The sequence below is a fragment of the Natator depressus genome, chromosome 20 (genome assembly GCF_965152275.1).
Source record: "Natator depressus isolate rNatDep1 chromosome 20, rNatDep2.hap1, whole genome shotgun sequence".
In the NCBI taxonomy this organism is placed as follows: Eukaryota; Metazoa; Chordata; order Testudines; family Cheloniidae; genus Natator; species Natator depressus.
The window spans coordinates 26,220,324-26,241,684 of NC_134253.1; the positions used below are offsets into that span (position 1 = coordinate 26,220,324).

The 21,361-nt window shown below is 65.7% G+C and overlaps 3 protein-coding genes across 8 annotated transcripts in view; 1 reads left to right on the forward strand and 2 right to left on the reverse strand.

Annotated features, from left to right (window-relative positions):
- Positions 1-166: 166 nt before the first annotated feature.
- KEAP1 (kelch like ECH associated protein 1) lies at positions 167-9,456 on the forward strand. Its single transcript, XM_074935520.1, has 6 exons — positions 167-264; positions 3,478-4,124; positions 6,559-7,244; positions 7,729-7,934; positions 8,236-8,412; positions 8,681-9,456. Exons 2-6 carry the CDS (start codon positions 3,582-3,584, stop codon positions 9,043-9,045), a joined length of 1,977 nt encoding a protein of 658 aa, XP_074791621.1. The 5' UTR covers positions 167-264; positions 3,478-3,581; the 3' UTR covers positions 9,046-9,456.
- On the reverse strand, positions 9,425-13,320 carry SPC24 (SPC24 component of NDC80 kinetochore complex). 2 transcript variants are annotated; one of them, XM_074935527.1, is made up of 6 exons: positions 13,204-13,320; positions 11,279-11,478; positions 10,589-10,733; positions 10,202-10,294; positions 9,825-9,901; positions 9,439-9,707 (listed from the first exon to the last, which is right to left on the reverse strand). In XM_074935527.1, exons 2-6 carry the CDS (start codon positions 11,442-11,444, stop codon positions 9,601-9,603), a joined length of 588 nt encoding a protein of 195 aa, XP_074791628.1. In that variant the 5' UTR covers positions 11,445-11,478; positions 13,204-13,320; the 3' UTR covers positions 9,439-9,600. The 2 variants fall into 2 exon arrangements, with proteins under 2 accessions (XP_074791629.1, XP_074791628.1); XM_074935528.1 differs by lacking the exon at positions 9,825-9,901 and having other exon boundaries at positions 9,425-9,707.
- A 3,276-nt stretch (positions 13,321-16,596) lies between these two features.
- PDE4A (phosphodiesterase 4A) overlaps positions 16,597-21,361 on the reverse strand; it is a 133,844-nt gene continuing 129,079 nt past the window's right edge. For 3 of the 5 annotated variants that reach the window (XM_074935515.1, XM_074935514.1, XM_074935516.1), the window contains 7 exons: positions 21,170-21,268; positions 20,615-20,779; positions 19,846-19,945; positions 19,178-19,332; positions 18,633-18,755; positions 18,165-18,347; positions 16,597-17,594 (listed from right to left, as the gene is read on the reverse strand). In XM_074935515.1, the coding sequence (XP_074791616.1) occupies positions 17,223-17,594; positions 18,165-18,347; positions 18,633-18,755; positions 19,178-19,332; positions 19,846-19,945; positions 20,615-20,779; positions 21,170-21,268 (1,197 nt within the window). In that variant the 3' untranslated portion in view covers positions 16,597-17,222. The remainder of the gene's footprint in view (positions 17,595-18,164; positions 18,348-18,632; positions 18,756-19,177; positions 19,333-19,845; positions 19,946-20,614; positions 20,780-21,169; positions 21,269-21,361) is intronic. The other 2 variants (XM_074935517.1, XM_074935519.1) reach the window with 2 other exon arrangements.

Below are 21,361 nucleotides of genomic sequence, written 5' to 3' on the forward strand. Positions count from 1 at the left end.
TGAGCTCAGCGCGCCTCGGAGCGGATGCGCCGCTTCCCCGCCGCGTTCTCGAACCCGAAGGCCGGGGCCGCCGCGTTCCATCCGGCCGGGGGGAAACCGGGGACTCTTATTCTGACAGCGGCCGGGCTCTGCTTAGTCATGGTGACTCCCCCCCCGCCACTCCTTCCCCCCCCCCAGCCCCAGCCTGCGCCATGGAGGAGCTGAGCCGGGACCGGCCGGGACGAACGGGCGCACCAGGAGGGCAGTGGCCGGGGCCATGGCTGGGTTAGTGGACCCCCCCGCCCGGCGAGAGGGGATCCCCTCTTCCCCGCTCCCCCCGGGCTCATGGGGATCCCCCCAGCCGGGCTCCGGGGCAGGGGATCAGCTTCCTCCCCAGTCTGGAGAGGGGGGAATCCCCCCCAGGCTGCACAAGGATCCCCCAGACCTCCCCCCACTAGCCTGGGCTCCCCCCGGAAATGCCAGGGACCCCTGTGAACTGTGGGGATAAGACCCCTAAATCCTGAGAAGGGGAGCGGGGGCCTGAGATGCTTTTTGGGGGGTCCATTGAGTTGGGAGCGGGGGAAGGAGAAACGGGGGGGGGGTCGCGACCGAACCCCCCCTCCCCGGGGGACCAGGTGGCGCTTTGTCTCGGTACCTTTAACCAGCTGTTTGTCGGGGGGGGGGTTGGGGTGTAATGGACCGGTGGGGGGAGGGGCTGAATGTGTAGCTCTCACGGGGTGGTGGCGAATGAAGGTCCCTAGATTGGGGGGGGGGATCCCCCAGGCTACGTCGTCCCTTCCCGCCCCCCCGCACTGCAGCCTTTTTCGTCACCGCTCCACGGGCCCCCAAGAGCCTTCGGGTTCCCAGAGAGGGGGGAGGGTCTGGATGCGGGGGGGATTATTCCTGTCTTTGGGGTTAACCCCCCCCCCCAGATCCGGTTGGGGAAGGTGGCCGAAATGGCTACGTGTGTGAGCTGAGCTGGGGGAAGGGCCCGATTCGGTGGCTCAGCCCTGCCCCCGGTGCAGGGACCTTGTTTACAACCCCCATGCCCAGCTCCCTAGGCAGGTCCGGGGGGGCTGCCCACGCGGGGAGGGGGGGTGGCGGCGTGGCCTGGTTAATATTTTCCATTTCTGGCTGCATCAGTGAAATGGCAACATGTCGCCTTGGTGGCTGGGGCTCCCCGCCTCACACGCTGCTCCCCCACCCCCCGAATTTCCCAGGCCTTGGTGGGTGCAGGCTGGATAATGCACCGGGGGGGTTGGGGGGTTTGTCCTGGGAGCACGTTGCGGGGCACAGTCTAGCAGGGAGGGGATAAGGAGTCAGGATTTCTGGGAGGTGGGAGGCAGGACTCCTGGGTTCCAACTGTGGCCCTGGCAGGGGGCTGGGGCCTAGTGAGTTAGAGGATGGGGGACTGGGATTCAGGACTCCTGGGAGAGCTGGGGCCTAGTGGGATATGGGGGGGGGCTGGGATTCAGGACTCCTGGGTTCCAGCCCTGGCCCAGGGAGGGAGCTGGGGCCTAGTGGGTTAGAGCAGGGGGTGCTGGGAGTCAGAACTCGAGTTTTATTCCTGGCTCTGCCCCTGACTTGTAACTTTGGGCAAACTCCTGTCTCGCTCTGTGCCTCAGTTTCCCCATCTATAAAATGGGGGTCATGGTACTGTGCGAGTCAGTGTGTGACTGGGGAACAGGGCCCTGCACTGCCTGCTGCCCCCTGCTGGCTGGCATCCAAATGGCTCTGCTGTATCATGGGCCCCACACTGCTACCACCTAATGGAGATTTCTCTTTGCTGAAGCAGGAGAGGCCTGGTCTCTCCCTGCTGCCCCCCAGCTGTGCCAAGCGCCCATGCTGGATGCTCCCCTGGTTTGTGAGCCATGCTGGGTGGCCAGGACAGCAGAGGCTGAGTGGGGTGGACGGGATCCACTTTCCTATCAGAACTCTGATGCGGGTTTTCTGTATCGCTCACTTCCCTCCCCCGTGGGGAGCCACACACAAATCAGAATCTAATTGACACCAGGAGCCCGGGGTGACCTAGTGGTTAGGAAACTGGACTGGGACTCAGGACACCTGGGTTCCAGCCCCAGATCTGCCATTGGCCTGCTGGATGAACTTGGGAAGTCACGTCCCCTCTCTGTGCCTCAGTTTACCCTCTCACCTGGTGTCTGTCAATACTGTGAGCTCTTTGGGGGCAGGGACAGTCACTCGCTTGCGGCCTGGGCAGCGCCTGGCACAACGGGGCCCTGGTCTCAGCCGGGGTCTCCAGGTGCTACCATGATGCACAGACTAACAAAGGTTAGCTGAGATGGGGAAATTCTGCCTTCTGGCCTGGGCTCCAAACCCAAGCGCGCTGCCAATGGGCACTGGGCAGATCTGGTGCCAGGGGATGGGACGGAGAGAGACCTTGTGAGCAGAAATGATCCTTGTGAGTCAGTGAGGGGGATGCTCAGCCTGTTTGGAGGTGGGCATCATTTATTAGGTGTATTATGGTAGCTCCCAGGTGCCCCCCCCAGCCATGGCTCAGGCCCCATGGCATTAGGCGCTGTATGTTATTAGGTGTATTACGGTAGCTCCCAGGCCCCATGGTGCTAGGCGCTGTATGTTATTAGGTGTATTACGGTAGCTCCCAGTCCCTCCCAGGCCCCATGGGGCTAGGCACGGCCCACCCGATCTGAGTCTAAGCCAAGCAATAGGGGGGCTGGCGTGTGAGTGGGGGGGGGGGGTTGGTCTGTCTGTCTGCAGTTACCTGTATTAACTGCAGCCTCTCCACCTCCGATCCAGCCCCAAACAACCCCCTGTGTTAGTGCTCGGGGCAGGTCCCCTCTGGGCAGTGACTGCTTCAGTGCGAACACACACACCCCCCTGCCGGGGGGGGCCAATCGGGGGGCTGGCTTTGGGGTCCAGCATCTGCGTTTATAGCCTGGCTAGTGGAGAATGAGCCGGGTTTGCTTCCAGTCAGTTACAGCTGCACAGAGCTGTGGGGGGCGGGGGCGGTGGGGGGGATGCTGCTGCTAACAGTGGGACTGCATGGGGCTGTATGGGGAGGGAGTGGTCTCCAGGGCTACATGGGGGGCTTGCTGGGGGCAGGGGGGGCTGCATAGGGGGCTGCGTGGGGTGAGCTTTGGCCCTGCAGACCCTTTTCCTAACCCTGCTGAATTGTTGCCCGGCTGTGCCAGGCGCCCGTGGCCCAGACCTCGCCCTGCGTCTGAGCTGGGCCCTCGTTAGTGGTGATTCCTCCTTGTTCATGCTCAGACCCATCACCACCAAACCAGCTCCCAAGAGGGAGCTTGGGGGCCCCCTCTGGCCTGGCCCGCTGGGGGCTGCGGCTGGCCATGCAGGGGGCTCCCTAGAACCATTGGGGATCAGGCTTCTGATTGCCGGGTGTGGAGAGAGCCCCTTGGTCCAAGCCGGGGTGGAAGGTGGGGCAGGGCCCGGCTGCAGTCCCTGGGCGGAGGGGTGGGGGCTGGTGGCCCCGTCTAACCCGGTGTCTCCCTTCCCGTGCAGGTGTGGCGTTGCTGTACTGCCCCAGGGCTCAGTAAGGCTCCAGACAGTGTAGCCCCCCCCCCAGCTCAGTTGCCCCCTGCGATGTGCCCCCGCCGGCCTCGGTGATGTACGCGCCGGAGTGCAAGGCGGAGGTGACGCCGTCTCACCACGGGCACCGCTCGTTCAGCTACACCCTGGAGGAACACACCAAGCAGGCCTTCGGCATCATGAACCAGCTACGTCTGAGCCAGCAGCTGTGTGACGTCACCCTGCGGGTGCGCTACCAGGACGCCCCCCCGGCTGACTTCCAGGCCCACAAGGTGGTGCTGGCCTCCTCCAGCCCCGTCTTCAAGGCCATGTTCACCACGGGGCTGCGGGAGCAGGCCATGGAGGTGGTGCCCATCGAGGGCATCCACCCCAAGGTGATGGAGCGGCTCATCGAGTTCGCCTACACGGCCTCCATCTCGGTGGGCGAGAAGTGCGTGGTGCACGTCATGAACGGCGCCGTCATGTACCAGATCGACAGCGTGGTCAAGGCCTGCTGCGACTTCCTGGTGCAGCAGCTGGACCCCAGCAACGCCATCGGCATCGCCAACTTCGCGGAGCAGATCGGCTGCACCGAGCTGCACCAGCGGGCCCGCGAGTACATCTACATGAACTTCGGGGAGGTGAGCGGGGCGGGGTGAGGCCGCGAGGGGCTGGGGGATGGGGTGCGTCATAGATCGACAGCTCAGAGCTACGCCCCGGCTTTCCAGCCATCCCGGGCCGGAGCCCCTCGGCATGCTAGAGCCCCCAGGGGACCCGCTCTTCCTGCCAGCCTGGCCACGCGGCCCCATGCCTCCGAGGCTGAGCCTCTGGGCCCCAGCCCTCCTGCTGCCCGCCGTGAGCTCTGCCCGGCGGGTCCGGCTGAGCCAGACGCCTGGGCACAGACCTGGCCCCTCTGCCGGGACCAGCGCGGGTCAGCCAGGACTGGCAGCGGCCCCCAAGCAGCGACGGGCTCGTTAGCCCCTGGCCTGGGAAGGCCCCAGGTTGGCGCAGAGCAGCGAAGGATCAGACACATGGTCCGTGCGGCCGAGCCAGGGCTCCGCCCGGCCCAGCCACCGTGGGGTCCATCTGGGCTGGATCTCCGGCTCTGTCAGTCCTGGTGAGAGCTGCTGAGCCCCTCTGCGGGCCTGTCCCCACGACACCTCTCGGGCCATCGTCCCAGCCCTGCGGAGCCCGGCCCAGGGATTCAGCCCAGTCCTCCAGACTGGGCGCCTGGAGCAACGATTTAACCCCTCGGTAACCCGTGTCCCAAGCCGAGTCCCTGCCCGGCCTATCAGGATAGCAGACAATTCCCACTTGGCCTCCTCCTCTCTTCCCCTTGGAGGCAGCACGGAGCCGGGTCCCAACCCGGCAAGTTCTACATTTCCCATCGCCCGGCCTGCCCCGCCCACCTGGGTCTGTAGCCCGGTTCCGAGCAGCGTCACATCCTCTCTGGGGCCTGGGCCCGTAGGTGACACCAGCAGGGTGTGCGGGGAGTTCTCCTGCAGCCTGCTCTTGCCGCCCCAAAACCTTTGGGTTTGAAACTGGGCTGGGGTCCTGCCAACCCCCCACCTTCCGTCAGCCCCCTCAGCTGCAGCCCAGGGTCCTGCCAACCCCGCACCTTCCGTCAGCCCCCTCGGCTGCAGCCCAGGGCCCCTGACCAAGCCTCTCTCACCGTAAAGCAACCTCCCAGCTGCTTTACGCTTCCCTGGGGCTTTCCTTGGCCCCGGGCAGGGCAAAGCTGCCTGGCCTTCCCCCTGCCCTGCTTGGGTCTCGGCCATCCCGGGCTCAGCTCGGCCCCTGCTGGCCCAGGGCGGGCAGGCCGGGTACTGGCTGCCTTGGTCCCAGTACCCAGCTTCAGGGAGGGTCCGCCAGAGCGGGCGTGACTCATCTCCCCGCGGAGCCACCCCTCATCCCGCCCCCCTGCACGTAGCTGCTTGCTGAAGGGCCTTTCCCTCGCTCCCCCACCCTGCCAGCCAAGCGATTTGTATTTTGGCTGGCACCTCCCGTCTGAGCTTCTCGCTCCTGGCAGAGCTTGGCCCGGCACTCGGCTCTGCCAGAGAGGCGACTCCGTGGCACTGAGATGGTGGGGAACCCCCCCACCCGCCCCCCCGCTGTGCCCGGTGTCTGCCCAGCAAGCGGAGCCAGAGGTGGGGCAAATGGCTTCAGGTGCGAATTCTGCCCCGGGTCTCAGCCCTTCGGCCTGCGACGCGGTTTGACCCTGCAGGGTTTGCAAGGGATCTCTCTGTCCCAGAATCTACCCTCCCCCCACTGGCCACCCCCATCTGCTCCAGAAGAGTCGAGCCCAGGAGTGTTCAGCAGGACTGAGCCCCAGTGCCCAGGCTGGGAGCCCGTCGGCCAGCACCCCTGGTGCCCTGTGGTGCTGGCTGTGTGGCCACTTTGCTCCAAACGCTCGGCCCCTGGGGGTGCCAGACACATTCCTGTTCTCACGCCTTGGGCCCCCTGCCCACGTACCCTCCGTTGTCCTACAAGTGCTGTCCTGTGGGTCGGGGGTGCTGCTCCCTCCATGTTGGGTTTATCTGAATCTCACTGCTGGGGCGCTTCCCCTGGCTCAGGCCCCAGGCTTAGGCCAGTGCCCTTGGGGGCTCTTCATCCCCGGACCTACGCCCGCCTCCCCTGTGGAGCTCCATTGGCAGAGGGTTGGGGGGCTCACGGAATGTCCCCTCGCCCTCAGGATCCGGCCCTAGCTGAGCGAGGGGGGGCTGCAGTGGGGCCTGGGCCTGCCGGGGTGGGGGGGTGCGGGGGCGGAGCTGAGTCGGGGCGGGCCTGCCCCCCACCGCTGCCAAGGGGCCCATGGGGAGCCAGAGCAGACGCCCCAGCTGACCCCTTGACTTGGGTCCTTGGCACCAGCTGCCTCCATGAGCCCCCCCAGCCCTGTTATTGCAGGGTCCCTCTGAGCTGGGCTCCGTCTTGACCCTGCTCCCGTGCACGTGACCGCAGCACCCTCTAGTGGCTGCAGCCTGCAGTAGCAGTTGTGGCTCACAGCCAACCCCCAGGCTCACCCCGGGCCCCCCCAAATCCCCAGGCTCACCCCGTCACGGCCTCTCACCCCCGCAGGTGGTCAAGCAGGAGGAGTTCTTCAACCTCTCGCACTGCCAGCTGGTGACGCTGATCAGCCGGGACGAGCTGAACGTGCGCTGTGAGTCCGAGGTCTTCCACGCCTGCATCAACTGGGTGAAGTACGACTGTGCCGGGCGGCGGCTCTACGTGCAGGCCCTGCTGCAGGCCGTGCGCTGTCACTCGCTCACCCCCCACTTCCTGCAGACCCAGCTGCAGAAGTGCGAGATCCTGCAGTCGGACGCGCGCTGCAAGGACTACCTGGCCCAGATCTTCCAGGAGCTCACCCTGCACAAGCCCACCAAGGGCATGGCCACGCGCGCCCCCAAGGTGGGCCAGCTGATCTACACGGCCGGCGGCTACTTCCGCCAGTCGCTCAGCTACCTGGAGGCCTACAACCCCTGCGACGGCTCCTGGCTCCGGCTGGCGGACCTGCAGGTGCCCCGCAGCGGGCTGGCCGGCTGCGTGGTCGGGGGGCTCCTCTACGCTGTGGGGGGGCGGAACAACTCGCCCGATGGCAACATGGACTCCAACGCCATCGACTGCTACAACCCCATGACCAACCAGTGGTCGCCCTGCACCCCCATGAGCGTGCCCCGCAACCGCATCGGCGTGGGTGTGATCGACGGCATGATCTACGCCGTGGGCGGCTCACATGGCTGCATCCACCACAACAGTGTGGAGAGGTGAGGCAGCCCCCGCCTGCCCTGTGGAGACGGAAGCAGGCCCTGGGATGGGCCCCAGAAGTCCCGGGCCCCCCACAAGCCAGTGACACAGCCCAGGATTGGGGCCCAGGAGTCCTGGGCCCCATGAACCAGGGGCGGGACCCAGGAGTCCTGGCTCTGGATTTCATGCTGCTGCAGTTAGAGGGCGGTTGGGCCCAAGGTGCCTCGTGGGAGTTCCTGCCCCGCCACGCTCACAGCCAGCCTAGCCAAAGGCTGGCTGAGGACCAGAGGCACCGAGAGGGGAAGGGACTTGCCCAGGGTCTCCCCCCGGGGCAGTGGCATGGCCTCCCTGAGTGCCACTCCAGCACCCTGTGCTGCCTCGCCTGTCCCCTTGGCTTGGGAGCAGGGAGCTGTGCCAGGTGCCCCTGGGTCCGTGCCGCTCCCCGTGCAACCCCTCCAGGCGGTTGCCTCCCCTGGTGTCCGACGTTGCCCTCTGGCCCCCCAGGTATGAGCCGGAACGGGACGAGTGGCAGCTAGTGGCACCCATGCTGACACGCAGGATCGGCGTGGGGGTGGCCGTGCTGAACCGCCTCCTCTACGCCGTGGGCGGCTTTGACGGCACCAGCCGGCTCAGCTCGGCCGAGTGCTACTACCCAGAGCGGGACGAGTGGCGCATGATCGCCCCCATGCGGACCATCCGGAGCGGAGCGGGTAAGCGAGAGGCCAGGGCTGCTGCTGGCTGTGTGGGGATGAGCAGGGCGTGCGCTGCCTTTGCCCCAGGCAGGCCTTGGCTCTGGGGGGCTGGGCTGCAGCCAGCTGGGGAAGGGCTCTCCCTGGGCCTGGCAGCCCTGCAGGGGGTGGGGAGGCATCGCAGGGACCCAGAGCTGGGCCTAACTCACCTGCTGCTGCCCATGCAGATTAAGGGGGATTGCCGGTCCCTGCGCCCCCCGCAGCGTTGGCTGGGATCGGTGCACGCTCCCCCCGCCCACCCTGCTGCTCCATGTTCCCACAGGTGTCTGTGCCCTCAACAACTGCATCTACGCCATGGGGGGCTACGACGGCACAGACCAGCTCAACAGCGTGGAGCGCTACGACGTGGAGACAGACAGCTGGGCCTTCGCCGCCCCCATGGGGCACCGGCGCAGTGCGCTGGGTGTCACCGTGCACCAGGGCAAGATCTACGTGCTGGGTGAGTCCCGGGGGGAGGCGGGGCTGGCCAGCTTCCTCCCACTGCAGGGCAGGAGCGGGACAGAGACCTGGGCTGGTCCTGCCTCCAGCGCCCACAAGCGTGCATGGCCCACGCCTGCTCCTGGCTCCTGCTGGTGCGGTGGCAGGGCTCAGCTCAGCTCACGGACCCAGTTTAAGCTGTTCATAGCTGACGGGGGGCAGGGCTCGGGCCCTCCCCAGCGGGGCAGCAGGCAGCCGAGTGATGGTAACAGCCACTCTCTCCTCCGCAGGCGGCTACGACGGGCACACCTTCCTGGACAGCGTGGAGTGCTACGACCCCACCAGCGACACGTGGACGGAGGTGACGCGCATGACGTCCGGGCGCAGCGGGGTGGGGGTGGCCATCACCATGGAGCCGTGCCGCAAGCAGGTGGACCAGCTTGACTGCTGCTGGGATGGCCCCCCTCCAGCACAGGGGTCAGTGTTAACCAGCTGGGCCGGGGAGCCCCCTGCTGCTGCTGCTCCCATTCTGCAGGGGGGAGCGTTTTTCCAAGTGCCAAGGGGGGTGGGGGCAGGGAAGTCCTGCCCCCCTCCCAGCAACAACCCCTCCCTACCCACGCAGCCCCGTGGGCCCGGCTCCCCGCCTGCCCTTTAGTTGGGAGATGGGAACGTGGGGTCTTCCCAGCTGCCTCTCGTCTCCCTGACTCCTTCCCCTCCCTCCTCGGGAGGAGCCTCTGTGCGGGGTGGCCAAGACGCAGGAGTTGACCTCTGCACCGCCCCGGGGATCTGCCTCCCGGGCTCGGCCACTCAGCTCTCCTGGCCACAGCGGCTGTACCAGGCCCAGACGTTTTCTGGTGGCTGGACAGAAACATTCCCCTGTGGGACATGGGGCAGTTCTTCCCCAGGGCTCTGGGGCAGCCAGCCTGCAGCTAGAGGAAACGGACGAGCAGCCCCAGCTGCAGTTACTGACTAGCCAAGTGACGTTACCATGCCTGACTTGCCTGGTGTCTCGTCTCACCAGTCATGCTCCAGCCCAAGCTGGGAGATTGGTTTTAATGATTTCAAACGCTGATTGTTACATTAATAAAAAATCCCTTTGTGATTAGCCCCTGGGTCCGTCCTTACTCGCGCTGGTCAAGGCACGAGCCAGCTTTTAGTCGCTCCCGTCGTCCAGTATCCATCCGATCAGTGAGGCTGGCCTGGGGCAGGGTCACCAGGCCGTGTCCACCAGGCTCCACAGGTAGTCACTGACGAAGCACTTGGAGTGCTGGCTGCTGTCGATGTTGATGGGCTGAGCAATGGCTGGGCCATGATGGACTGGGGGGAGGCGGTTAAGGAAACTGACACACTGGTGCTAGCCAGGCAGGTGTCCCCTCCCCCCCCGAAAGGACACTGCCTTTGATCTGGGGGTGGCTGTCCCCCCCGAAAGGATACTGCCCTTGATCTGGGGGTGCTGACACTCGTAGTCCCAGTCCAGCCGGCTGATCTTGTAATAAAGCTGTGCGATGTACCTGGGGGATGCCGCTGTTAGCGCCTGGCCCTGCCTGCACGACCCCAGCCAGGTCGCGCAGAGCAAACTCACAGGCTGGATCCCCTTTGTTGGGGCTCAGACCCCTCTAGCAACATGGTGGGGGAGCCAGGCCCCTGAAGGGAGGCTCCACATGGCTTTTAAGGGACCCCGCAGAGCCCAAGCGTGGTGTTCCAGCCCTTTAGCCCCCATCCCAGCACCTGGGAGCCAGCAGCGTGGATCAGAGCCCAGGCTGGGCCGGGCGGCACATGCAGGGCACCGGCACTTCCCTCCCTGCACTCACATTGCAGAATTGACCATGCCAGTGTTGTCCTCCATGTCGTCCTGCAGTCGCCCGAGCTCGGCCCTCAGCTCCTCCAGCTCTCTCCGCAAGGCAGTATGGCAGGTGGTGAAGGAACCGTGGCTCTGACTGGTTCCCCTCCCTGCCCCCCAAACCAGCTGGCATTCCACGCACCAGGCTAGTCCCAGCCCCCCACCCCATCCCCCGACGCTGTCCCAGCCCATGGCCTGCTGCTGCCCGCCCACCGACCCACCCTGGGAGATGCACGGGCCTAGGTCTGAGCCTCAGGGTTCACCCAGGGGTGCACTGGACCTGCAAAGCACTGGGCAGTTAGCTACAGGCAACAGCCAAGCGAGCCGGAGCTCTAGGCTCCCGGGCAGGGAAGGATATCTGCTGTCAGCCCTCAGGCTGGTGTCCTCCTCACTGGCTCTCTGCAGCGCCTCTTCCATCGCCAGCACCTTCTGCAGGCTGGTCTGCATCTCCTCTTCCCCCGCCAGGAGTTTCTGAGCCACTTTCTCCTCCGTAGCTAGGAGATCTGCAGTGGGGGAGAGGCAGCCTTTGCCATCGACCCCTAGTCACCGGCTAGGGGTGCTACACACCCTTCTCTGGACCAGCGGGGAGGGGGCCCGACTGGGGGCTGCTGAGCCAGTAGGAGCCTTGTACAGAGTGACCCCGATCGACCCCAGCCAATCCACACTGCTCCCTCCACCCGCTGAGGGAGGCGCTTCCATGCAGGTAACAGGTCACTGGGTCCAGCCTGGCGCTACGCTCCCGCACTGGGATTTCTGGTGACCACCCCATGGTTCTTAGCGCTGCAGGGAGCTGAGCTGCTCTCTGATTTGTTCCCACTGAACGGGGAGAGCAAGTCTGTCCCTCTAGGCGTGCAGGCCTGATGGGCTGGGTTTCAGCCCGAGGGATAGCAGCAGCCAAGCTCTAACCATGCCCCAGGGAGCCGCTTGGCCTGGCAGCACCCCCGACTCAGGTGAGAGGGCTGTGTGTGTGGGGCGAGGGAAGAGCCTGAGTTAACTGCAGTGAGGCCAGACCCTACAAACCACCGGGCTCCCAGGGAACAGCACTTACCTTTAACCAGCTGCGCCGCCGTCAGCTGCGTATCCAGGAGCTTGTCAAACATCTTCTCCTGTTTGTCCAGGCTTCTCTTCAGCAGGTTCCCAGCCCCACCTGCTGCCAGCAACTTCAGCAGCTCCTTGCTCACCTCCTCCATCTCCTGCATTTGTTCGTTCATCATGGCTGTCAGCGGCCACTCCCCAGACTCAGAGGCACTGAGGCAAAAGAGCAGGGTATGAGAGAGACACTGTACTTCTTCCAATACCGTCCCACCCCTCACACACCTCCTGTTCCTTTACCCACAGTTCCCTCTGGCCCCACCAGGCCTGAGCCACCTCCCCCCACGGTCCTGAACTCATTTAAATGGCTCCTTTTCATGACCCCTGGCCCAACTGTGTCGTTCTGAGGGCTTGTCTCCACTGGCGCTTTACAGCGCTGCAACTTTTTTGCTCAGGTGTGTGAAAAAACACCCCCGAGTGCAGCAAGCTTCAGCACTGTAAAGCGCCAGTGTAAACAGTGCCCCAGCGCTGGGAGCCGTGCCCCTCGTGGAAGTCGGATTTTTTAGAGTGCTAGGAGAGCTTTCTCCCTCTGCTCTGCTGTGACTACACAAGCCACGTTAAAGCGCTGCCGTGGCCAATGTAGACTAGCCCGCCCACTGGCTAGTGCGAGGCAGCTCTGGTTAGGGCCCCACAGATGGCAGAGGCGGAAAAGGCCTCCCTGGCTTAGCTAAAGGTGGGACGCAGCATTGCCCTACCAAGGGTCTCTCTAGCTCCATGATGAATCACTGCAGAGGGGGCTTCACTCCCCAGTTGTTAACTGTCCACAGCTGCTTGCTGCCCTGCTGTCTCCCAGGGCTTGGCTTCATTGCCATGTCAACGCTTCACTGCCATGTCAACGCTAACCCAGTATCTGGTCTCTGACAGCGGCAATGCACAGAACAGGGCAATCATCACGTGATCCATCCCCCAACATCCAGTCCCAGCTTCTGGCAGGCAGAGGTTTAGGGACACTCAGAGCATGGAGCTGCGTCCCTGCCCATCCTGGCTAACTGCCATTGAGGGATCCATCCTCCGGGAACTCAGCTAATACTGTTTGGAACCCAGTTATACTTTGGCCTTCACACCATCCCCTGGCAGTGAGTTCCACAGGTTGACTGTGCGTTGTGGGAAGTGGAACTTCCTTATGTTTGCTGCCTATTAGTTTCACTGGGTGAGCCCTAGTTCTTGAAGGGGTAAATAACACTTCCTTGCTCACCTTCCCTGCCCCATCTGTGACCTCTCGCACCCCCCCCCCCGCCCAGTCCTCTCTGCTCCAAGCCCTCCCCCCCCCGCTAATCTCGCCTCCCACGGGAACCGTCCCCCCCTCGCCGTTTCTGCTGCTCTTCCCTGCATCTTTCCCAGTGCTAGCTCCTCCTTGTCGAGATGGGGCCGCCACCTCTGGGCGCAGCGCCCCGGCCGTGGGCGCCCAGCGATTCACACACAGACAACGGGGCAGTTTCCGTCCTAGTCCGGAGCCCGCTCCGAACGGCTCCCAGCAGCCGGCTCGGTTTCCACTGCTGCTGCGGGGGGGGTGTCGGGCCGCAGGGGGGGGGCCGGGGCTGGGCCGCGGGGGGGGGGGTTACATGCCGGGGGTGTGTGGGGGGTGGGGCTGAGTCGGGGGGGGCCGCAGGGGGGGGACGGGGCTGGGCCGGGGGTGTCAGGCCACGGGAACGGGGGGGGCAAGGGGGGGGTTGGCGGGCCGGGAGGGGGGCGCGAGGGGGAAGGGGGGGTTGGCGGGCCGGGGGGGGGCGCGAGGGGGAAGGGGGGTTGGCGGGTCGAGGGGGGGCGCGAGGGGGAAGGGGGGGCGCGAGGGGGGTTGGCGGGCCGAGGGGGGGCGCGAGGGGGAAGGGGGGTTGGCGGGCCGAGGGGGGGGCCGCGGGGGTGTCAGGGCCCCGCGCTCACCTCAAGCCGCTCGTCCGGGCGCTCTGGTGAGGAGGCGGGACCTAGCCACCTCCGTCCCGCCCCCACCTCCTGGCCATTGGCCTGGGCGGCCGGCGCTCGCCGCGGATTGGCCGTCGCGCCCCGCCTCGCCCAATCGGAGCCCACCCGCCTGGCTCGCGCCGCTTTTGAAAAAAAGACGGGTGGTTGTTGACTTTGCGCGCGCGCAGTAGGGGTGGCTCAGTCGCCTCGCCCCGCCCCTGCCCAGTGCGCATGCGCTGCTCCCTGTTTTCAGCACGTAGAGCGGTTCTTAGCCCGAGCTGCCACCAGGGGGCGGCAGAGAACGCGGCCCAGCGCGGGGGCAGGCCCCATGGGAGAGCCACGTGGCCAGGCCCTGCAAGGGGCGGGGCGGGGTCAACACGGGACCGCGTGGCTCGCACGGGGCGGCTGGGACTGGGGGGGGCCCAAGCCAGGATGCCCCAAGGGCTGGTGTGAGGCCCAGTGAGAGCTGTAACCCCCCCCCCAGCCTGGGCCTTGGCCCCTGGGGGGCAGAGTTCTGGGGACCCTCGAAGGGACGTGGCCCCCCAGCAGCCCGTGTGGGCACCGGCGACAGCTGCCCCCCAACCTCCCCGTCCCGGAGCTGCCCCCGCGTCCCCCTGGCTGTGGCCTGGCGGCTCGTGCGGCCGGGCCCGGGGGGGCACAGCCGGGCTGGTCACGGGGATCTTGGGCGCGGCCCCGTTGGCGACGCGCCGGGTTCTGTCGAGGCTCTCGCGGCTCCTGTCCCTGAAATCCCGGCTCCGGCTGCCCCGCGGGCCCGGGCGGGTTTGGGGCGTCCAGGAACAAGGCCGGCGTGGGCCTCGGGGCTGAGAAGTGTCCGGCTCTGGCCCCAGGGCGCCAGAAAGGCTCCAAAAGCCGGCGGCTGATAAGAAGCCCCCCCCCGGCCATTTTAGAGAAGCTCCCGGTTCAGTCTCTCGCGTTTGGTGAGCCTGACGCAGGAGTTTTGAACAGTTGGGGTTGGCAATACTGCAAGGCAGACCTGGGGGGGAAGGGTCTGCAGGCCCCCCCTCCCACAGAACTGCCCACACACCTACCCCAGGCCTGAGCCGGGAGCCCACAGCCCCCAGGGCTGGGAATGGGGCCGCCAGCAGCCAGCCAAGCCGCCGGCTTTGTAACTCCCCAGCCCCTGCCAGGTTTGTGTCGCATGGTGGGTGCTGCACAGAACCTGGGGGGGGGTGCGGGGTTGGGGACTTTGTAAAGAAGCTGACCCCGCCCCCCCATGGATGCACAGGCTGGGCTGGAGACCAACCCCCCTGAGCTGCCCATGGCGCACCCCCCCCTTCACATACCCAGGTGCACACCCTACCCCAGCCACCTCCCCCTCAGGCAGATGCCCAGCGGTACCCCACCCCCAGACGTGCCCAGACACCCCAACCCCCGTGGGGAAGCCAGAGGCCAGAGGCAGGGTCCCTTCCTCCTGGTTTTATTGTGAGCTCCGCAGCTCCCAGAGAGAGACCGCAAGGAGATGGCGAAGGAGGAGCTGTTACACCAGATACAGACGCGGGGGGAGAGGGAGCTCAGATCCTGGGGAGGGGGCTCAGCCCCCCCCGGCCCACGCTGGGGGACAGGCTGTCTTGTTTGAGTGGGGGGTCATTTACAGCTGCTATTCACAGTATGTACAAAACAAAACCGACCCGACCGACGCACCGAACCGAACCGCGTACAAAAATAAAGGCTCTACGGGGCGGGCGCCACCCGACCCCCGCTCCGGCCACACCCCGGCTGGCGGAAAATCGAAATCCATCGCTACAGTACAGTGTTCATACATGGCACCGCTCCCCCCAGTCGGCCACGGGCCCCACCCAGGCGCTAGCTGGGGCCGCCCGCATGGCTTGCGCCTGCCCCGGGCCCACACCCAGTGGCACACCGCTTGGGTGGGCCCTGCCCCTGTTCCTCATCCCCTCAGCCCCACTCTTGTCCCAGGCACCCCCACGGGGCAGCCTCCGGCCCCAGGACCCCGAGGTGCTGGCTCCAGGGGACGAGCCCCAGGAGACGCTGCACCCAAGGGCTTTTGTTCAAAAGCTCATGGTAGGGGCACCAGCCCCAGCCTGCTCCCATTCCCCTGCCCTCTCGCCCCCCCGCCCCCGGAGGACATTTGCCATACGACTGCCCCCTCCCAACTCAATGGAGAGAAACTCTGATTTCCTGCGGGGCGGGGCGGATCCCCCTGACGTAACCCCAGAGATCAGTCCCGCAGAGCGAGCCCCGCGTGTCTTGCAGACAGAACCGGGCAGGTGCAGACGCGGCTAGTGGGACCAAGGGGGGGAGCTGCTCCCCCCCCCATTTAGCACAGGGACACCCTGAGGAAATGGTTCTAAAGCCCCAGCTCCACCTGCCCCCACCAGATGCTGGACATTCAGGGAGGGGGAGGAGGACTGAGCCAGGGAAGGCAGAAGCCAGGGGGCCCAGTTCCCATTTGCCAGGGGTGGTGTCCTGCGTCTGCACTAGCCCAGTTGGCTCCTGCTGTGGCCTGGTTGGTGCAGAGCCCCAGAGAGCCAGGCTGCAGCGCTGCCCGCCAGGGTCTGCGAGGCCATGGCCAGAGGGGGGCGCTTGTTCCGCTCTCCCCCCACACCGTCTGCCCCGTTCCCACCAGCGCAGGGAGAGGTCCGGGGGCTTCTGAGCCCGAGGGGGTCAGTTAAAGCACTCCGGAGCCGGGCGCTCTGGCTTCCTGCTGGCCCCGGATCCTCTCGCAGGGCCAGAGTCCCGAGGGTGCCCAGGGGTCAGGTGCCTAACGCTGCAGAGGGCACCAAGCAGGAGCCCCAAAGGACAGTCCGGAGCCCAGCACCCACTGAATCCGGCTTTGGCACCTTCGACTATCCCCTGGGCGCCTCCCTGCAGTGGTGGTGCCCGTAGCCCGTCAGCTGCCAGCTGGGGGGTTGGGGGGGTTGGCAAGTCAACTCAAAGGGAAGCGAAGCTGGTTCCCAGCTGCTCAGGGGGTGGGGGGGCAGGGGAGCAGGTGGCTGATACATTCAGTCCATGCGGCCAGAGCGCCGTATTTGTGCAAACGGATGAAGAGAGGAAGACTTGGCTGGCTGGTCGCTCGAGAGCTTCGAGGGCGGGGGTTGGAGCTTCGCCGTTTAGTTGACCCTTTTCAAAAGTTAACCCCCCTCTCATCCTCCCGGGAAAGGGAGGGCTATGGCCTCAGTGGGGGAGGGGAAAGAGGGGGACGAAATGAACCCCCAAGCAATGGGAGAAAAAAATCTGATTACAGAAAAATAAAACAACTTCTCTCCCCTCCCCTCCCCAACTTTCCAAAAATAATAATTAATTTACAATAAATTACCAGGTGCGTTAAAAATAACCCAGATCCCACAACCATCCCCTCCCACCGTAGTAATAAATTAAAATAATAATAGCCACCCTTGTGCGGCCCGGAGCAGCCGGCAGTGTTGGCACAAAGACCCCGGCCAGAACTAGCCTGGCTGAGGGGTCACAGCTAGGACAGTGTGCAGGGCTGGGGGGGGCCGCAGAGTCAGCTGCCCCCCTGCGCGCCGATTCTGCTCTGTGTTCATTCCTGATTGTTTAAAAAAATATATCTCTGAAGGCCGCGGGGTGAGGGGGACCCGAATGGAAAGCGAAAAGCACCCGCTGCCCCGGCCCCCCCGGCTGCTCCAAATCAAAAATCATCCGAACGAATCCGTAAAAAAACCAGCAAACCCCGAAGACGAGAAATGGAAGAGTCCAGAGGGCTTGGAGCTCCGCTGTGGTGGGGCCGTGCCCGGGGGCCGACCCACCTCTACAGTAGCTGTGTGTGTTCCCTTTTTTTGTGGTTTGGTTTTTTAGAAGTTTTTCTTTTTTTTTCCTTTTTCTTTTTTTTGTTGTTGTAAAAAATACAATAAAAATCCTCCCAACTAAAACCAAAATTAAATTAAATGGAGTTTTTTTGTTGGTTCCCCCCCACCCCCCCAAAAAGAGTCCATGGCGGGGAGTGCAGGTGTGTGGCTTTAGTTTCGTTTTCCGCCGGGCGGCTGAGCCGAAGCCCAGAGTCACGGTGCCCCCGGGGCTGTGTTGTGTGCCAGTCCGTTCTGCCCGCCCCCCTCCTCCAGGGACAGGCAGGGGGGCTCCTCCTCCGCAGTGGAGAAGCTGTTGTCCTCGTGGTCCGGGCTGCTCCGGTCCGGGTCCGACTGATCCGACTCCTCGCCCTCCTCCTCCAGCGTCAGTTCGAACTGGAATTTCTCCAGGCAGGCCTCCTCGTCCTTGTCCTGGTCGTCTGGGGGCGGGGAGGGGCTCTGCGGGATCATGCTGTGGTACCAGTCCCGGTTGTCCTCCAGGGTGTCGAGGATTTCCTGGGCGTCGGGGTGCACCAGGTCCGCCCACGTCTCCCACAGTGGGTGAACGATGTAGTCGATGAAGCCCACCTGAATGTCAGACCCAGGGAGGTGAGAATCAGAGCAGCTGAGGTCTGGGCAGCACCTGACCCGACGGGGCCCTGATCTTGGCTAGGGTCTGGGCAGCGCCCGGCGCGACGGGGCCCTGGTCTTGGGGGGGGTCTGGGCACCACCTGGCCTGACAGGGCCCTGATCTTGGCTGGGGTCTGGGCGGCGCCCGGCGCGACGGGGCCCTGGTCTCGGTCGGGGTCTGGGCAGCACCTGGCCTGACGGGGCCCTGATCTTGGCTAGGGTCTGGGCAGCGCCCGGCGCGACGGGGCCCTGGTCTCGGGGGGGGTCTGGGCAGCACCTGGCCCGACGGGGCCCTGATCTTGGCTGGGGTCTGGGCGGCGCCCGGCTCGACGGGGCCCTGATCTCAGGTGGGGTCTGGGCAGGTGCATTCAGGGGCTGGGCGCTGGGACCCCCGGCATGCTGCGCCATTGCAGAGCCCTGCCCCGGCACTGGCAGCTAGACGGGCCCGCGGGCCCCTCCCGACAGCCCCAGGGCCCCCACGTGGAGCAGGCCCCATGCCCCTTGCCCCGCACTCAGCTCTCCCGGCACCTGGGATTTCTCCACGGAGGCCGTGTGCTTGTCGCACATGGGGCTGATCTCCATGCCCCGCTCCCGCTCCTTGTCGCCCTGCCGGAAGAACTCCTCCATGATGCGGTCGGTCCACTGGCGGTACAGCTCCAGCGGCTTGGTGGGGTTGCTGAGGTCGGCGCAGTGAACCATGTTACGCAGGACCTGGGGTGGGGAGAACGAACACCGTGGGGACTGGGCCAGCCCCCCATGCCCTGCCCCCCATGCTCTGGGCACACCCCGCCCCTAATGCAGCGAGCCCAGCCAGCCCCCCGTGCCCTGCCCCCCCCCAGGGGAACCCTCGCCCCTGGTGCAACGAGCCCGGACAGCCCCCAGCTAACCCGGGTCAGGATAGATGGCTCGTTCGCCTGGCTGATCTGGGGGGCCTCCATCTCCCTCCCCTGAACCCAGTGTCCCATGGGCTGGGGGCCCTCCCCACCCCCCACCCACCTGCATCCGGTCCGTGTAGTTGTCGAGCAGCAGCACCCCGGAGCTCGTCACCTTCTTGGTCTCCACCATGGTCTTGAGGTCGGCCAAGAGGGTCATGTGCTTGGACATGTCGGTGGCCAGGACCTGGGGAGGCCGGGGGGGGGGGGAGACTGTCACGGGAGGGAGGGGAGGAGCTGCCCAGAACCCAGGAGTCCTAACGCAGCGCCCCTTGCTCCAGCCCCCTCCCCCACTCGGCCCACCCAGAACCCAGGAGTCCTAACGCAGCGCCCCTTGCTCCAGCCCCCTCGGCCTGGCCAGCAGTCCAGGAGTCCTGATTGCCAGGTCCCTCCCGGAGTCTGCGACAGCCCAGACCCTGCCCCGGCACGACCCTCCTTCCTCCCTCCTGCCCGCTGGCAGGGCTGGGAAAAGGGCACAGGACACCCCCGCCCCCCGCTCTGCTCCCGCCACCAGGTGTGGGGATTGGCCCCCTGGGGGGCTGGCCAGGGACGCTGCCGGAGCTTGCGCAGGGAGGGGGCGGCAGGGGCTGCGCCGCAGCCCCGGCTCACCATGTCGATGACCATCTTGCGCAGCGTCTGGCGCTGGCGCTTGCCGAGGCTCTGGAAGATGTCGCAGTTCTCCTCCTGCAGCAACTTGAAGCCCACGGCCAGGTGGTGGTTCTCCAGGACCGACTCGTCGTTGTACATCAGGGCCAGCTCCGAGTCTGCGGGGCGAGGTGGGTTAGGGGGCGCCGGCTCCTGCCTCCCTTGCTCCGTGGCGCGTGCTCCCGGGAGTGGGGTCGGTGCATGGCAGGGAGCTGCGTGCACAGGCCAGGCCCATCAAGGACCCAGCCAGCTGCATGGGGGGGACAGAGCAGCTCTGACAGCAAAGGCGCTCTCGGCAGGGCACGGGGTTTGTGAACACGTGTCGGAATGCACAGAGGTGTGCATGTATCCCAGTGCACAGCTGTGCGCACAGGAGGGCTGGTGTGTGTGTCCCGGTGCAGGGCGTGTGTGCAGGAGGGCTGGTGTGTGCGTTGAGGTGCGTGTCCATGTCCCGGTGCAGGGCGTGTGTGCAGGAGGGCTGGCGTGTGTGTCCCGGTGCAGGGCGTGTGTGCCGGAACTGGAGAGATTAGGAAACACACACGTATGCCCCCCCAAGGCTGCTGCGGGTCTCTGGGAAGCTCGCTGGGACCCCCAGGATCTCGCCCCCGGGTGCGGGATCGTGGGGCACTCACTGGTGTTGATCAGGAACTGGTTGGAGACGCCCGGGTGATCCACGTCATGGATGGCGGCTGCAAACAGGGCGGCCAGGATCTCCAGGTCGGTGAAGACAGCCTGCCAAGGGCACATGCAGGGGGCTGAGGCCGGGCCTGACTGGTTAGCAAACGAGGGCAGGGACTGGGACTGTCCCGGCGTGACAGACGGGGCCCTGCCTCACAGGTAGGCACGTCACAGTGCGAGGGACCCAGGAGTCCTGGCTGCCCCCCTGGGACCAGTCCCTCAGGCCCGTGCCCAGCCATGCCGTCGGCACAGCCAGGAGTCGCTCTGGCCTGGCTCTTAGGGGAAGCTGCAGAGACTGTGCTGGGAATTGCCAAGGGGGGCTTAGACCGAGGACCCATCACCCTGGTATCCTGCCTCAGAGTGGGCCCGATGCCAGCTGCTGCCAAGGAGGCTGTGAACCCCACAGGAGGCAGCGATGGCAGAGATGGGCCCAGGGCGGGCAGACAGACAGACGGCTGGGGGTGGACGGACAGACAGCTTTCCAGCCCCCCCAGCCCACCCAAATGCATTTCAGTCCCGTTTCTGTCCCTATTCTGGCCGCCCCCCCTGACAGCCGGCCAGACTGGGTCGTGTCCTGGACGCCTTGCGTTACCCGCCTGCCGTTATAGGGGGTCGAGAGCTGGCCCCGGGGCACCACCCTCTGCCGCCCGGGCACCAGGCCCAGCTGGCTGAGAGAGCCCCCCGCGGTGGCTCTGTCCCGGGCGCGCTCAGCCCCCCACTCACGTCCAGGGCGGGCGTGGCCAGCAGGACGTGCGTGGACTGCACCACGTCGGCCGCATGCAGGCTGTTGTGATAGGCCACGTCAGCGTGGTAGTGCTCCTCCAGGGTCAGCACGTACGTCAGCAGCGTCTCCCCCGGGATCTTGAAGGTTTTCAGCAGCTCTCTCTCCTGCAGGGGGCGAGGGGGGCGTTGGTGGCCAGGCAGAGTCACACCAGAGGGGCCAGCGCCAGGCACTCCTGTGGGCTGAGCGCACCCCCCCAGTTCCAGCCCCTGCTGAGGGCTGCCAAAGCCCTTGGCAAAAGCCCCCGGGGGAATCGCCCCCATCCCACAGAGCTGGGAAGGGACTCCTGGTACCCAGCCCCCCCCCCCCCGTTCTAACCACTAGACCCCACTCCCCTCCCAGAGCCAGGAACAGAACCCAGGAGTCCTGGCTCCCCGGCCAGCGCTGAGGATCCCTGGTCAGGTGGGCGTGAGGGATTCCGTGTGCTGCACAGAGGGGCGGGCGCCGGCGGCCCCCATGAGCAGACCCCACCCACCGCGCCAGGCACGGGGCCCTACCTGGAATATCGTGTACATGATGCAGCTGAGCGAGCAGCTGTTGGAATATTCGGAGACGTGGAAAATGTTCAGGCCCCACTTGTTGAGATTCTCCAGCTCCTGGAAGGCAGAACAGGGGGTGGTGAGAAGGGGGTGGGGGGAGGACAGGGCCCCCGCGGAGAGGCCTGGTAGAGCACGTCTGCAGGAGTCCAG

Coding starts and splice junctions, on each gene's coding strand:
- KEAP1 (XM_074935520.1), top strand. CDS start 3,582: ATGTACGCGCCGGAGTGCAAGGCGGAGGTGACGCCGTCTCACCACGGG. Junction 4,125..6,558: donor TCTACATGAACTTCGGGGAG/GTGAGCGGGGCG, acceptor TCACCCCCGCAG/GTGGTCAAGCAGGAGGAGTT. Junction 7,935..8,235: donor GACCATCCGGAGCGGAGCGG/GTAAGCGAGAGG, acceptor ATGTTCCCACAG/GTGTCTGTGCCCTCAACAAC.
- SPC24 (XM_074935527.1), bottom strand. CDS start 11,444: ATGATGAACGAACAAATGCAGGAGATGGAGGAGGTGAGCAAGGAGCTG. Junction 10,295..10,588: donor AGCCTGAGGGCTGACAGCAG/ATATCCTTCCCT, acceptor CACCTGCCATAC/TGCCTTGCGGAGAGAGCTGG. Junction 9,708..9,824: donor GCACCCCCAGATCAAGGGCA/GTATCCTTTCGG, acceptor GCCTCCCCCCAG/TCCATCATGGCCCAGCCATT.